The sequence below is a fragment of the Macaca thibetana genome, chromosome 13, assembly GCF_024542745.1.
Source record: "Macaca thibetana thibetana isolate TM-01 chromosome 13, ASM2454274v1, whole genome shotgun sequence".
Taxonomy (NCBI): domain Eukaryota; kingdom Metazoa; phylum Chordata; class Mammalia; order Primates; family Cercopithecidae; genus Macaca; species Macaca thibetana.
The window spans coordinates 17,776,596-17,793,834 of NC_065590.1; the positions used below are offsets into that span (position 1 = coordinate 17,776,596).

Consider the following 17,239-nt stretch of genomic DNA (forward strand, 5'->3'; position numbering starts at 1 on the left):
TAATGTCAGGTTTATTGAGATATAATTTACATGCAGCAAAATTTACTCTTTTTAGTTTATAGTTCTTTGTGTTTTGACAAATGTATACTGTCTTGTGATTACCACTATAGTCAAGATAGAGAACTTTCCCTCACTCTAAAAAGTTATCTCATGCCCCTTTGTAGTCAGCTCTGTAGCCCCAGCCTCAGGCAGTCACACCTGTTTTCTTTCCCAGCAGTTTTGCTTTGTCCAGAATGTCATGCAAATGGAATCATAACACTCGGGAGCCTTTTGAGTCTGGCTTCTTTCACTTAGCCTAGTGCATTTGAGACTTACCCATGCCATTGCATGTGCCAGTAGTTTGTTCCTTTTTCTTCTAAATAGTACAGACTGTCCCTGACTTACTCAAGATTTTTCAGATTTACCATGGTGCAAAAGCAAAACCCATTCAGTAGACACTATATTTCAGTACAGATTCAATGAATTACATGAGATATTTATACTTTATTACAAAATAGGCTTTGTATTAGATGATTTTGCCCAACTGTAGGTTAATGTGTTATGAGCATGTTTAAGGTAGGCCTATCTAAGCTCTGATGTTCAATAGGCTAGTTGTAGGCTGGGCATGGTGGCTCACACCTATAATTGCAGCATTTTGGAAGGCCGAGATGGTAGAATTGCTTGAGGCCAAGAGTTCAAGACTAGCCTGGGCAACATGGCAAGACACCATCTGTACCAACAACAAAAAAAAAATTAGCTGGGTATGGTGATGCACACCTGTAGTCCCAGCTACTTGGGAAGTTTAGGTGGGAGGATTGCTTGAGCCCAAGAGGTTGAGGCTGCAGTGAGCTGTGATGGTGCCACTGCACCCCAGCCTGGGCAACAGAGTGAGACCCTGACTCAAAAAAAAAAAAAAAAAAAAAATAGAAAAGGCTAGGTGTATTAAATGCATTTTCAACTTACGATATTATTTTCAACTTATGATATTTTCAATTTATGATGGGTGTCTGGGGACATAACCCAGCATAAGTTGAGAAGCATCTGAATTCCCTTCGATAGATACACTGCAATGTGTTTATTCATTCACAAGTTGATGGGCAGTTGGGTTGTTTCTAGGTTTGGGCAATTATAAATAAAGCTGCTTTAAACATTTGTATACAAATTTTCTGCATGTGGATATATGTCTTCATCTGTCATGGGTATAAATGCCTAGGAGTGAGATTACTGGGACGTATGGAGTTTAACTTTATAAGAAACTACCGAACTGTTTTCAAAATGACTGTACCACTTTGCACTCTCATTAGCAATGTATGAGAGTTCCAATTACTCCATGTTCTTGACAGCACTTGATATGATCAGTTTTTCTGTTTTGGCCATTCTAATGAATGAGAGTAGTGGTTTCTCATGGTGTTTTAAATTTACATGTTTCCTCAGGGAGTTTGTAAACTAATAAAATCTCAGATCTATCAGTTTCTCACTCAGTACCCTCCTAGACTAGTCATTTAACATCTCTGTCAGGGTCTTAATGTCTATATCTTTAAAATGGACATCATAATATCAACCCCATAAAGCTGTAGTGAGGTTTAATGGAAAGAAAACATATAAAACACTTAGCCAGTATTTACAGTGTGTGGCACATAGTAACTAACACAATAGTGTTAGCTATAATTATTTACTACTATAATTGTCTTATATATAGATACATGTAAATATAAAGCCAGGTAGATGGTGCTATATCATAAAATTTGTTCAAATGAAGATGTGTAGCTGGTAAAATCAGGACATTTGAAATCACCTTTGAAGGACTGGGAAGATGCAGAGGAAAGGAGCTCCACAGAGGAGGCACGAGGACAAGAGGGGGAAGGAAGAGCATGGTATGGGACAGAGACTGTTGCAGTTGAACTGTCCCACCATGACCTGCTCATCGCTCACAGATTATTAAGAAGTAGGGAAGTCAGTGAAGACTTGGCATGCTCCTCTGAATGGTTTTTCTCATTCCAGATCATAGTCTTAGCTTAAATATCCCTTGTTCTTACCACTACTACTGAAATTTATTTTATAATTATAGTGTTAACAGTTCAATCTTTCAATAGCCATTAATAATGTGTTTGTGGGTAGTATTTACTCTCTTAGCTTTTTTCCCCCTTGGATGTTCATAGAGCCTGTAAATCTTCTTTTTTGGCCAGTCTTTCCTTGGAAAATTGTTATTTTTCAAGATTAGAAAGAAAGCAGCACAGTAGTAGTCTTTGTGAAAGAAAAGCCAAATCTTGTTTGGCCCCATTCTTCCTGCATCTTTGGCCTCCCCACTACTCATCTTGTTAATAAGCTTCCAAGAGTCCGGAAGCACTCCCATGCATGTCTTTCAAGTATAGCTCTTAATAGCGTTTCTTTGGCCCCAAATACTGGTTTTCAGATACTTTGTATGACCTCAAGATCAAGTTGGACTGTGTTGTGCAGAAGTTAGCAAGGCAGCCCCTTCTTCTTAAGCAGTGAATGCTCTTCTGTATGCTGGGTTCTTAAAGGTCCTGTGTCCTTGTCCTCCATACCTCAGGACTGCATCATTTGTTTCATTACAGTACAGAATAGGCACCCGAAAAATGTTTGTGAAATAATTTCAATGCAGAGCTCTCCCTGCTAGTGTAAAAGTATACTCTTCAGGACCTCTGCACAGCCTCCACCTGTCCCTGGCCTCCCTCTGCCTCATCTTGGTGTGTGCTCTTCCACAGAGAGACTTGAGTGCTAGCTTGAAATTGCCTCTCCACTTTGCATGACCCCAAAATATATACTCCTGGGAATTTCAAACGTGAGTTGGGACACACTGCTGGTGCAACTCCAGGCTGGCTTGCACAGAAACCAGCTCATGGACAGTGAAACCAGAGGCCCTGGGCCTTGGTTTCATAGTCAGGGGGTGGGGTGGAGCTGTGCTGTGGGTTCAGGGTAAGAGGCTAGGCACCAGCCTGCGCCCTTTTGGACATCACTGAGCCTGAGCACCCTGGAGGTGGAGACTGAGGCAGGACTGATTCATTTCAGCATCCTCTCTTCCCCTGACCTGAAACCTTCAGTGGATGGGAGAACAAGACAGGTAATGACACCAGTAGTCCTTCTCCTCCTCTCCTTCAAAGGCACGCCCCACCTCCATCTTCACCCTCCCTTCTTTACAAACTTCACCTTTGTTTATGCAAACTTCGCTGCTCAAAGGAGAAAGGACAAGGGCTCTTTCCATGATGTCAAAGGACATAAGACAATGGAGACAAGGCCAAGGGCAAAAAGCCTAGTTAGAGTTTGCATTAGTGCCCATTTTTACCCAGTGCCCTTACTGTTTGCCTTTACACTGCCCTCTTTGACTCAGCCAACAGTCCTACACATGTGTATCTTTTGGAAGTGAAAAGATGAAAATTCACATGTGAAAATGTGAATTATTCAGTGTAGACCAATGGCACCAGAGTCCTGCTCACAGGTCTTGGCAGTCTTGTTTTGTGGAGTCAGTTGTGATCATGGTGACCTTGTCAACATAAGAAAAAGAGAGCAAATAGATGCTTCAGTTTCACCAAGATTTGTCTTTTGGAGCTGTTTTTCGAAAGGGTTGAACTCGATGTGATTTGAACAAAGGCATGTGTATAAACCCCTGAGGAGGGAAAGCCCAGAATTTGACTTCAGATTTCCAGTACATGAGTTCTAAATATCAAGAAACCCTGATCTGTAGAAGTAGGTTGCGTGTGTGTGTGTGTGTAAATTTGCTATAAATTCATTATCTTTCTTTTTTGATGAATTCCATCTTTTTTTCTCTTTTACTTTCCTTATATTGTTGCTAAAAATAAATAAGGTAATAATGTTAGTTGCTTGAATACTTGAGGCCCATTCATTGTGTTCATTGAAATTTGCCACCAGAATTTGCTGGTCTACATGTGAATTCAGGAGGAAGGATATTTTTACTTACTTAATTCAGCTAACCTTTAGCAGCCCAGAATTTTCTAGTCATCTTAAGTTTGGGAAAATCGGATGCTTTTCCTAAAGAAAATTTAATAAAGGGCAAGCAGCGTTGCTTCATGTTGTGAGAAGGTGCCAGAAGGAAAGGAGTGCCCACACTGGGTGGACCAGTGCCTGCCAGGCAAAGCAGGCAGGTCTACCAGAAAAGGAGAGGGCCAAGCAGAAGGAAGGAAGTTCCCACCCCTTTCCCTGGCAAAACCATGGCTGTTCTTCATCATGAGCCCTGAGCTGGGCATGCAGCTGAAACACTGTGTAGTGGGACCGTGGACCAACGGGCAGAGCATGAACATGTTGTTCATGAACTAAGGTTGTTCTGCTCCCTGCTCATGAACATGTCCATGGTCCTAGAACAACCCAGAATCACAGCCTGATCCCTGAGAAAGCATGTGGTGACACTGAGGCAGCTGAAATGGTCCCCTGCCTCCAGTCTTTAAAATGTAGGTCAAATGTGTACAGGATCAGAATTTAGCCGGGTTGGAAAAAGACAGTTTCTGACTTTATGTATCAAATGCTGTATATCAATATAACTGTGCTAAGAGAACCTGTATTATATTTTCAGATGCTTCCAGAAATTCAGGATTTAAAGAGTGGTCAAGGATACCTCTTTAATTCCATGAAACTTAATTACTTGTGGAATCCACTGCTCTTACTTCAGAACAGTGGTCACATTCATTCTGTTCTCTTCCAGCAGGCTGGAAGACTGATTATTAGCTCTGTGATGATTTTCTCTTCTAAAAATATAATCTTAGGAATTAAGATAAAGGATTAATTTACAAAAAGATCTCTTTTTGAATCTTTGGTGGTTTTTCTCAGCCCAAAGACATCTTCCTTTTTGATAGAAGATGCATTTCATTAATAAATTTGACTTAGTCATGGTGTACAAGCTTTTTAATGTGCTGTTGAATTCACTTCGCTACTATTTTGTTGAAGATTTTGCATCAATATTCGGGAATATTGGCCTGTAGTTTTTTGTTTTGTTTTTTCTTATAGTATTGTTGGCTTTTTTACCAGTGTAATTCTGACCTCATGATGAGTTTGATAGTGTTTATTCCTCTTCAGTTGTTTGGAAAAGTTTGTGGAAAATTGATGTTAATTCTTCTTTAAAGGTTTGGTAGAATTTTCCAGTGAAGCCATCTGATGCTGGGCTTTTCTTTATCAGGAGATTTTTTTTTTATTACTGATTCAATCTCCTTAATTATTATTGAGATTTTCTCTTTCTTTGTGATTCAGCCTTATTAGGTTGTGTGTTTCTAGAAATTTGCCTATTTCATTTAGGTTATCCAGCTTGTTGGCATGCAACTATTTATAGTACTCTCTTACACATTTTTTATTTCTATAAACTCAATAGTAATATCCCCTCTTTCATTTCTGATTTTAGTTGAGTCTTTCTTCCTTAGTCATTCTCACTAAAGGTTTGTCAGTTTTGTTCATCTTTTCAAAGAACAGACTCTTGCGTTCATTGATTTTCTCTATTGTTTTTCTATTCTTTATTTTGTCTATCTCTGACCTAATCTTTATTATTTCTTTCCTTCTGCTAGTTTTATTCTTCTGGTTCCTTAGGGCATAAAGTTAGGTTGGTGACTTGAGCTCTTCCTTCTTTTTTAATGTAAGTATTTATATCTATAAATTTCCCTCTTAGGACTGTTTTCACTGTATCTTATGTTTTGATATGTTGTGTTTTCATTTCATTTCTCAAGAAATTTTCTAGTTTCTCTTGAGATTTCTTCTTTGAGCCGTTGGTTGTTTGAGTGTGTTTAATTTCCACATATTTATGTGTTTTCCAGTTTTCCTTCTGCTTTTGATTTCTAGTTTCATTTCATTATGATTGAAAAAAGATACTTTGTATGATTTCAATCTTTTTAAATTTATTAAGACTTACTTTGTGACTCAACATATGGTCTTTCCTGGAGAATTATCTCATGTACACTTGAGGAAAATGTGTATTCTGCTGTTGCTGGGTAGAGGGTTTTGTAAATGTCGGCTAGATCCAATTAGTCTACAGTGTAATTGATTTTCTGTTTCATTGTTCTATACCGTATCAAAAGTAGGATATTGAAATCTTCTCTATTATTATAGATCTGTGTATTGCTCCCTTCAATTCTGTCAGTGTTTGCTTCATATATTTAGGAGCACTGATGTTTGGTGCATATATGTGTATAATTGTTGTATATTCTGAATTGACTCTTTTATGATTGTACAATATCTTTCTTTGTCTCTTGTAACTTTTTTGGGGGGTTGGAGTCTATTTTGTCTGATAGTAGTATGGCTAAACATGTTCTCTTTTGGTTGCTATTTACATGAAATATTTTTTTTCTGTTCTTTCACTTTCTAGCCATGAGTGTCCTAAGTCTAAAGTGAGTCTCTTATAGATAGCATATAATTAAATCTTGCTTTTTTAGTGCATCCTGCCAATCTATATCTTTTGATTGAGGAGTCTAATTTATTTACATTTAAAGTGATTACTAATAGAAAAGGACTTACTTTTGCCATTTTATTACTCATTTCCTTCTTATCTTATAGCTTTTTTTGTTCTTAATTTCCTCCCTCACTGATTTCCTTTGTGTTTGATTTTTCATAGTGACAAATTTTGATTCCCTTTTACTTTCCATTGGAAAATATTCTAGTTATTTTCTTTGTGGTTACCATGGTATTACATATAACATCGTAAAGTTATAACAATCTATTTTAAACTAATACCAACTTAACTTGGTATTACATACAACATCCTAAGGTTATAGCAATCTATTTCAAACCGATACCAATTTAACTTCAATATTGAATTATTTTCTATTTTTTAGCCCTTATTATATACCAGACACTACATTAAGCACTCTGTACTTACTTCATTTGTTGTTGTTATTGTTGCTTTGTTTTGAGACAGAGTCTTGCTGTGTCACCCAGGCTGGAGTGCAGTGGCACGATCTCGACTCACGGCAACTTCCACCTCCCAGGTTCAAGGGATTCTTCTGCCTTAGCCTCTGAGTAGCTGGGATTACAGGTGCCCACCACCACACCTGGCTAATTTTTGTATTTTCAGCAGAGATGTGGTTTCACCATGTTGGCCAGGCTGGTCTCGAACTCCTGACCTCAAGTGATTCACCCGTCTCGGCCTCCCAAAGTGTTAGGATTACAGGTGTGAGCCACCATGCCCAGCCCACACTTACTTCATTTTAATCCCTTTAGTAACCTTCTGAAATGCAGGTATTACTATTGGTATCCAATAAATGAGGAAACCAAAGCACAAGGAGATTAATTAATTAATTTAAAGTCACATAGCTAAGAAGTGACAAAGTCAGGACTTATTCCAGGTCTGTCACACCCTCCCATGTTCCACCCAGTACTGTGAACAGCCTGAATTTGTATTTCCTCTGCATTCGCCAAATCAGGCATGGCAGCCACATGCCCTTGTTTAAGCTTGTGACTGACTAGTCCCCTTCTTTCCAAAACATATAATTAGTGGCTTCCCTTTTTTATTTGACATTTAACATCGGTATATATGCTAACATGGAAGCACAAAAATGGCAACACAGAGTTGAGACTTGAAAGTGTAAACAAATAAAAAAAGTTATCTGAAATATAATGTGGCCTAATTGTAGTAGAAATTTTTCTTTAAATAGTTAAAAATGTGTTCCAGTAATGAAGCAAAATTTGGGACTGTTTATTAAAGTAATATACATCAAAACATTATAGGTTGGATTGTAGGGGATTGTCTGATGAATACATTTTTTTCTTCTTTAATAGTCTACTGCCGGAAACATTAATTGGAAGTATGTGTTCTGTTCACTTGTTGATATTTTATCGACAAATTCTTGGAGATGTGCTCCTGAAAGACAGGATGAGCTTGCAAAGTACTGGTGAGTGGGCTTTGCCGTTTCCTTTTGTGCAGTGATGCTTCATGCTCTGAGTAAACGTAACCTATACCATCTTGTATCTTCTGTTTCTGATTGTGACTTTTGGAATAAAATATTTAGAACAGCATTAATGTTAATACGTTACTTATGGGACATCCTCGGATCCAAAGCATTGAGCTTTGTGAATTCAACACATATTCAGTTCTTTCAAACATACGCATTTTCACATTTCAGATTCTAGAGTTTTGAGATCCCGAGTCAGATATAGGCATATTTTCCTTTAATGTCTCTGAGTAATCTGTTTTTTCCCATGTGTTTGGTGTGCACATCATCATTTTGAAGAGAAACCAAACTCAACCAAAATAGCTGGTCCTTAGTGCATGAAGTGTAAGTATCAAATGGATTAGTTTAAATTGGTGAATCCAGATACGGAGTATTTGGGTGTCCTATGTACTGTCTTTATTCTTGAAACTTTTTTGTACGTTTGAAATTTTTACCAAGTAAAATGTTAAAAAATAATTTTAAAAATCAATGAGTTGCCATACATGATTGAACCTACAAAGAGAAATGCATGTGTTATAATAATTGCCTCCAAAAAGAAAAACGGTTTAATTTTATTGGCTCTTCTTTCAATTAAGTAAATCAGTAACCAGATATGTACTGAGTACCTGGTATGTGCCAGATATTATGCTAGGCCCAGTGGTGAATGAGACAGGCATAGGCGTCCCAGACCTCAAACACATAATTACATGAATAATCCATGCCACCTTTTTGAAGTAAGTGCTGTGAAGGAAAATATGCAACGAGAGCATGCACTGGGAAGACTTGATTAATGTGTAGGGCAAGGAAAGGCTTCTTTGAGTGAGTAATATTTAACAAAAGATGTGAGAGAGGAATTAGACCTATGAGGGAAGTGTGTGGGGAAGGATTCTTTCTGGGTAGAGTGGCCAGCATTTCCTTGGGTCTGAAGACCCAAGGAAAGAAGACATGCATGTGTTGGAGGGCTTGAAATTGAGGCAGGCCAGTATGGATGGAGCAGAGTGAGTGAGAGGCTTAGCACTTGTGGACAAATAACATTCATAGGTAGAAGTCCTCTCCCAGGGACTTATCACCTGGATATATAGGCAGAAGTGGAACTCAAAGGCAGAGAAGCACAGAAAGTTCCAAGGAATCATTATAACTCTAAGGGAGAGGACAGGTAAGCCTTTTAATCACCATTGCCTTTGAATTCATTTTGATGACTCTTGAGAAACTTCATGAATGATATGACTTCTTAAAGAGGATAAGGCTTGTTAGTTTTCCCAATAGGTAAGAAGTTTACTCAGAATTGTTGACTTCGTTTGAATTTAATCATTAGAATAAAATATCCTAATAATATCTAAAGAATGAATTTTTCTCTACTGAGGACACCAGATTATAGAATACCTTGCCCTTGCCATTTCAAAAGTGTCTGCTCTGGTTTCAATGTGTCTCATCTAAGATTCATATGTTACCCATGTAATGGTATTGAAAAGTGGGGCCTTTGAGTGGTGATAGGCCATGAGGGCTGTTGCCTTATGAATGGGATTAGAGACTCTTACAGAAGAGCTTGACAAGGGAATTTGTCTCGCTTACTGTTTTGCCTTCAGCCACATGATGACACAGTGTTCCTCCCCTCTGGAGGATGTTGTAAGATGCCCCTTACCGGACACTAAATGCCATTACCTTGATCTTGGATTTCCCAGCCTCCAGAACTTTGAGAAATAATTTTCCTTTGTTTATGTTACCCAGTCTCAAGTATTCCACTACAGCAGTGCAAACAGACTAAGACATGTCTTTCCTGGTGTGCTTTTTTTCTCAGAATTTTCATGTGCCATTATCTACTGTGAAATGTCAATATTCTCCCCTGCTGTGTTTGGTCATATGGCCAGAATCCTCAATTCTTAATTCTTCCAATTTCACCTACCACTGTTTGCTGGCTCCAGACACAAGTTTGTGTCCTTCCCTGAGCCCTGGTGGACTGGAATCAGACCTGAGCAGCAGTCCCTCTGCCTCCTTTCCCCCAATGCTTCCTGGTTTCTGCTCAGTCTCCCAAGAGCAGGGCTACCTCTAAGAGGAAGATTCCTTTTACCATGCCACAGCCATAAGGAAGAAAGAGAAGTTGAAGAAAAACACAGAACAAAATTTTCTAGTCTTATTCTGTTCAGAGCCTCCTTGCCGTCACTCTAAAAGCTCCATTAATTTGGTACAGGAACTCACCAGGATATGGGTATAGGGGCAAATGATGGTTGAAGGGACAGCTTTGAGCTCTCATAGAAGTCAAAGTGTGTAGGATGTGTTATCAAGAAATCATTTGGCACAATAATTTTCATCTGAATATTTTTGTGTCTATTGCAGTAAAATCCATTGAGTGAAGTTTGCATAAAATTCTTTCTGTTATTTTGCATTTCAGATTTAATTAGCCATCCCATGCTGGCCACCTTCCCCATGCTCTTGGAGCAGCCTGACGTGATGGATGCCCTCAGGGTGGGTAGCATGCATTGCAATGGAAACCTGCTAGCTTATGGAAGCAGTTACATACTCTGTGTTAATGAGTTCTGTCATCTGGTCTAGGCCCTTTTTTTGTTATTAGGATGATGTCTCCCAATCCCTGTCCATTGTCTAGTTAACTCAGTCCTCATCTTTCCCATCTTAGCATGAATTCCCAAGGGCTGCCTTCCCTGACCCAGGTAGCAGATGGAGTGCCTGCTGTGTACACTATTGTAATCTTATGCCCATTTTTTCCTTGACTGATTGTGTCCTAAGAGCAAAAATCCAAAATGGTCTGTAAGATAAATCAATTGAATTTCCGGGGGAGAATCAGGGCATGCACATCATCTTTAATTTAATTCCATGTGTGCTGTTGCTGTCTGAAATAACTGTTGGGTGTTAAATCACATGAAATCTCCAATTTTCAGCCATTTTTGGCCTCTCTAAGTGGCAGTTTCATATGGTTTAGCCTAATACATCAGGGTCAACAAGTAGAAGAGCTGTATGCATGCAAGGCAGATACACAGGTAACATCACAAGTGCCATGGGGGAGGTATAACCCAGGACCTTGAAGATTTAAAGAAGGCAGCAAAGAAGGATCCAAATTACGTTTCATTAGAGAGGTCCTGAATGAGAGAACCTAATAAAGGCCAGGGCCAAGAGGATTTTGACCTGCTGAGATGGGGGTGAAGACATTGCAGGTGGAAGGGTTAGCATGAGCAGATATTTGAGGCAGGAAGGAATAGAGCTGACAGTCCAGCTTGGTATGTCAGATGCAAGTAAGGGAGTGGTTGGTAGATGGGCAAGGTAAGCCTGAGTGTCGGTGTGGGGCTGCGGGCGGTGGTAGGTGGTGGGTAACCCTGGAAGGTTTCTTCTTTAGGCAAACTCTGCCAAGTGCAAAGAGGCAGAACATATGCAGGAGGGAAGTGAGCATATTAGGGGGTGACTCCTGCTGCTAAAAAAGAGGCCATATGGGCCTGACAGCAGAAATGGAAGGAGGGCTCAGTCATCTCCAAAGATTCTTATTAGACTTTGAAACCAATTCATATGCTAGCTTGGCTGGGTTGGGGGTTGTCAATAGTAATAATGACAATTTTCAACAGAGATGTTTAAGAAAATGTTCATGGTGCATATGATCTCCTGTAATTTTAGATAGGTTCATCTAGCACTATAGCTAGATAATGCAGAATTTCTCTTTCTTCTGTAAAGTCACTAGTTTCATAATAATTATTCATTATACAGAACATATATATACACTGATTCATTCAACAAAGATTTCACAAGAGCCCACTATGTATTAATATAAGGCACTGTGCTGGCCACAGGAATATTTCCCTAGGTATGTAACAGTCAGGAATCTGCACCTTGTTCTTAGGAAGAACCTTAGGAACCCCAATCTAGTCTAAAATCTACATTTCCCTGATGAGCAGACAGCTCAGAGACGTGCAGTGACCTGGCCAGCCATGGAGCTCAGCAGTGAACCGGTCAGTGCTGTCCCTGCAGGTCAGCTCTGGGTGCACCCGGAACGTGCCACAGGCTGCTTGAAGGCACGTGGGTAAAGTTGTGCACATGTTATTTAGTGAAAAGACCCCATTTGAGCCATAGTAAGTATAAATATAGATATATTTATATACCTGCCTGTGAAAAGATTTGAAAGAATATATTCCAGAGAGGTATCAGTGAATACCTCTGGATCTTGGATTATTTTATCTACATTTTCTTAATTTTTTCACATTGAGTTATTTGTATAATGATAATTTTGAAAAAGAAAGTGGTGGTTTCTACACTCATGAGCCGCCTTCTCTTCATGGCATAGTGTGTTACTTAGGAGAAGCTCGGCTGTGCTGTGGTGGTTAGCACAGTTTTATTTCCCACCCATGGTATGTATCCAGCATGGATCAGTGGAAGACGCTGCTCCACAGTCACCCAAGGGTACAAGCTGGTGGAGCCTCCGCTGTCTCACAGCACCATCTGGAACAAGTAGCTACCTCTGTTGCCAGTTTTCCTTCAGAAGAGGAAGAATGGAGAGTTGTTCTTGGGCTTTTACTGCCTTTGCTCCAAAGGGGCCTGGGCCACTTCTGCTCAGATTGCGTTGGCCAAAACCAGTCATACAGTCCATTTAACTTCAAAGGAGGTATAGTCTTCTTTTTCCAGAAGAAAGGAAGTGGATCTTGGTGAGGTAATAGTGTCCCGTAACATGTTTACTATTCCCAGATGAGTAACTCTAAGTGAAACATCCTACTGTTTGCTGGTGGCTTCATGAAAAATAAGGTAGGACATTGACATGTAACTAACAAAAACAGACAAATTTTACCAAACACTAAGTCCAAATTTGCTAAGTGATATTCACGTTAAGCCATATTATTAGGTTGGTGCAAAAGAACTGCGGTTTTTGTCATAAAAGTAGTAGCAAAAACCACAATTACTTTTGCACCAACCTAATAAAATTTAAAATGTACAGCATGTGAGCCTCCTAGTGTTTACTTACCTAGCACAGTTCAGTTTGTGGATGACATTTTAATAATAATAAGAATGACACTTGGCCTGTTTAGTAAAACACTCCGGTTCTGTAAGTGTCCTCTTCAAACTCTGAAGGACCCATAGGCACAGCGGTTAATAGGGTGGAGGACCATAGTCCCCTCACGTGGTAATAGGTATGAACATTCCAAAATGTTCTCATGAGTGGCATAGTCTGTTATCTCCTGCCGAGAAGCGCTCTGTCAATGCATCATTTATTTTATGGAGAATCTCCTTATTGGTGCCATATGTTATATTCATCCCAGGGCCCCCCTGCCGAGAAAGGTCTGATGCTTTCAGGTTACCTATGATATCAGGTGCCAACAGGAGGATATCTACCGACATGCACAGAACCCAGACCCTGGAACAGGCAGTCGTGAGACTGGTCATGTTCCACCCACGCGTTCAGTTTGCCAGGAACTGGCACAGTGAAAGTCTTAAATTCATACTTTTGTGGGACTAATTTAACTCTGGGGTTTTTATTTATTTAAGGAAGTTTCTGTGAAGCCTTGTGGACAGATTAGAAATATTTACTTACAAAATTGTACTTCAATCTGTCTCATTCTGACCATTGTCATCATCATGACAGAGATAATTTTAGAAAAGTTTGGTATTTGGCAATGTTTTCTATTTTCATTACTGTCTTACTTGGAAAGCTTAATACTATTTTATTATTCAGGTGCTGTGTTTGTACAGTTTGCGTGAATGTGTTAGTGTTTCACTTATTCTATTCTCAAGTTCGTTTTGATTTATAATTATGGGTTTCTACATCATCTTTCACAGATACATCTTCCTAGTCATTCTGGTGCTGGGTCGTTTGCAATAGATGCCTGATTACAGATTCACTTCTTGCTTGTTTAGAATCTGTACAGCATTTTTAACCCTGTCCATAAGTTTATTTACAGAGTAAAGTTGCAGAAGTGTTGTGAGGACTTATTACTACTTGGACTAATATAATATCTCTGTTCGCTCTTTAGAGTTCATGGGCTGAAAAAGAAAGTATGTTAAAAAGATCAGAGAAGGTAATATGATTTTCCACACTGAACTTCATATTTGCAGCACCTGGTGTTTGCTTGCCCATTCGAATAATGTCTCTTTTTTAGCAAAAGTAGCCATAGTCACAATCCCTCTTAACCAGGGAAACTGTTTCATTATGGCTGCAAAAACACATTCCAAAAGGGTTATGCATGGTCGTTAACTAATGTGAGAAGGAGCACTTGTTCAGGACAGCCATTTCGGATTACTGAGTTTTATTTAAATAAAGGGGAAGTTTCTAAGCCAAAGTCTCTCAATTGTATATGAAATTTCTTTTATTTTAAAAAACTTCTCTACCTCTCAAAGCCTGTATCAGGTAGAGAGAAGGAAAAAAAAATGGCCTGAGCTGTACCATATATTGAAAACAATGCATTGCTCCTGCTTACATTGCTATAAAATCATGGTAATTACCAATCTGAACTTGCTTTAATCCGTGAGTAGTGGTTTGACTGCTCTCATCCAGGATTTGGCAAATGGGAAGGGCCAGATGGAAAATCTTTTTGGCCTTTCAGGTCTTATAGTCTTGGTCACGCTACTCAGCTCTGGTGTTGTAACACAAAAGCAGCCACAGACAATATGTAAATGACCAAATGTGAGTGTTTTCCTATAAAACTTTATTTATGAAAAGAGGTGGCAGGCCACATTTGGCCCATAGTCTATACTTTACCAATCCTAATCTAAAGGATTCATTATCTACAAGGAAAATGAAATAACAAATGAGCTGGAAACCCTAAAAATTGGGAAACAGTTTATACATTGTATCCTTATTTCAGCCTCCATTTGATCAGTACCATCTACATACATGTGACTATTCTAGTACAGCAGCCTTGGGCCTGTAGACATTGCCCTCATGTGGACATGTGTGGTGGAATGGATGATATCTTTGTGTAGACTCTGCTGCCTGTGGACAGCTCTGCCCTCAGCTTGCTGTGCTCTCTGAGATTCCCACCATGGCCTGTGGGCATCAGGGGTTGACATGGGTACAGCTATTGTACCATTCTTCTCGGGGAAGGGTCTGACATCCTCATCACCAAAGGACCCCTCAACCTTCATCCCAGGCATTGCTGGTAATAAGCCAACAACTCTGGATCCCATGCAGAACGCCTGCTACAATTCTCTTAGATAACATGACAGTTATCTCTGATATGCTGTCAGTAAGTAGGTACAGCTGACTTGGCATTGTTTTAGTTATATTTACCTGTCACCACACTGGCATCACCAAAATTAGACTGCAACACCTTGACAGAATGTTGAGACACCCTCCATGGAGCTTAGGAGACACCCTGGTCTCGTGGAGCCACGTAGAGGCTCTCAGGGAGAACTGCTCCGCTGGACTCTGTGTAACTCTTGCTTGCTTCCACTTCTGAAGCACCACGTCCTGCCTGAGCAGCTGGCTCAGAGCCGATACCTGCCAGGCGCTAATGGCACCCTCCATCCTACGTCTTAGGTGGCTTTTAGTTAATACAGTTCATAGACTTTAACACTTTAAAAATAACGATGTTATTTGTGGGGGTGGTGTTTTCCCAGAGAGACAAAGAGTTCCTGAAGTCCACGTTTCTCCTGGTTTACCATGACTGCGTGCTCCCACTTCTCCACTCCACACGCCTGCCCCCATTCAGGTGGGCAGAAGAGGAGTCTGAGACTGCACGATGGAAAGTTATCACTGACTTCCTTAAGCAAAACCAAGAAAACCAGGGTGCCCTCCAAGCTCTGCTGTCGCCAGACGGAATTCATGAACCTTTTGACCTTTCAGAGCAGACCTATGACTTCTTGGGTGAAATGAGAAAGAATGCAGTGTGATGGTGACAGCCTCTAGCCCTCAGCTTCCCACAGAATCAGATGGATCCTCCACGATTATGTGAATAAAATGATGGAACCAAAAATTACTGTCACTTTACAACTTAGGTTTTACTCTTTTCTTTCTACGGACCGTATTTTTAAAGAAATGCTTATGCAATAATTTAAATATTTTTTAAAACCATAAAATAAATTTTTATAAGGAATACTGTTATATCTAAATTTAAACAATATCTTTTTCAAAAACAGCTACTCAAGTTAATGGTATAGATTTCTATAAAAGCAAGATTTTGTCAAAAACTAAATTTATGATTATTCAAGAAAGTGAAAAAAACAACCCACAGAATGGGAAAAGATATTTGCAAATCATCTAACTGATAAGGGTCTAGTATCCAAAATATTTAAATTTATGAGTGTTAATAAAATGTATCTTGTTCAATGAAGAGGAAGTTAAAGTGATCCATTTGAGAAAGTTGTATCACTTAATTCAGTCTGATACTTGAATGTGATTTACCCTAATTAAGTACAAAAGCAGAATCGCTTTTGCCTTTTCAAGTCAAGAAAATAAGTGCTCTGTCAAAAGAACAAAAACAGACTTTCGGGCACTGGAGACTGGAGTTGATTCACCCTTTCAGAGAAGAAGGATGAGGTACTCAGGTTTTGTTGCATTTCAGATAAACTTGTGACTGCTGGTAAAATGTCCCAAGCCTTTCCTTTTAGTGATAAATAGTAACAGCCTGCGTTAATTGAGCACCTACTGTGTGCCTGAGCATTTCTCATTAACCCGGTTAATCCTCACACCTGCTATAGGAGATGGGTACTGTTTTTTTTATTATTATTATTATTACTAGTCAAGGCCAAATAGGTGAAGTAACTTGCCTAAGGTCACAGCTAATAAGTGGCATAGCTAATATTCCAAGTAAAGATACCGTGTATAATTTTAAACAGCCTAAGATGTTCTGCCTCATCAGTGCAAACCTTTTAGAATTCCATATGAAAATAAAATAGGAGAAAGAGTTTAACCTAAATAATTAGAATCCCATTAGAGGTACTTTCTTTTAATGGCATGCTGCCTTAAAAGAGCCATTTATTTTTAGAGATCTGTCGTATTATGAAACTTCTGGGCTATCCTAGCTAACTTATCCTAAACCCTTAACCTAAATTTACCTTGAGCCCCAGTCTCAGAAATTAACATGGTATGAAAGTGTTTCCAGACCAGGCGCAGTGGCTCATGCCTGTAATCCCAGCACTTTGGGGGGCCGAGGTGGGTGGATCACCTGAGGTCAGGAGTTCGAGACCAGCCTGGCCAACACCATCTCTACTAAAAACACAAAATTAGCTGGGTGTGGTAGTGCGTGCCTGTAATCCCAGCTACTTGGGAGGCTGAGGCAGAAGAATTGTTTGAACCTGGGAGGCGAAGGTTGCAGTGAGCCAAGATTGCGCCATTGCACTCCAGCCTAGGCAACAAGAACGAAACTCCGTCTCAAAAAAAAGAAAGGGTTCCCAGCCACAAATGTGACAAGTGAGGACTGAGCCTTGGAAAAGAGATTTCATTCTCCAGGAAC

The 17,239-nt window shown here is 39.6% G+C and overlaps 1 protein-coding gene across 3 annotated transcripts in view; it reads left to right on the forward strand.

Moving 5' to 3' along the window:
* The window catches only part of NPHP1 (nephrocystin 1), a 364,586-nt gene extending 348,690 nt beyond the window's left edge, over nucleotides 1-15,896 (forward strand). For 2 of the 3 annotated variants that reach the window (XM_050753025.1, XM_050753026.1), the window contains 4 exons: nucleotides 7,708-7,820; nucleotides 10,249-10,322; nucleotides 13,820-13,864; nucleotides 15,405-15,896. In XM_050753025.1, coding sequence (XP_050608982.1) covers nucleotides 7,708-7,820; nucleotides 10,249-10,322; nucleotides 13,820-13,864; nucleotides 15,405-15,677 — 505 coding nt within the window. In that variant the 3' untranslated portion in view covers nucleotides 15,678-15,896. Of the gene's footprint in view, nucleotides 1-7,707; nucleotides 7,821-10,248; nucleotides 10,323-13,819; nucleotides 13,865-14,193; nucleotides 14,308-15,404 lie in introns of those variants that run through there. The other variant, XM_050753027.1, reaches the window with a different exon arrangement.
* Nucleotides 15,897-17,239: the final 1,343 nt, after the last annotated feature.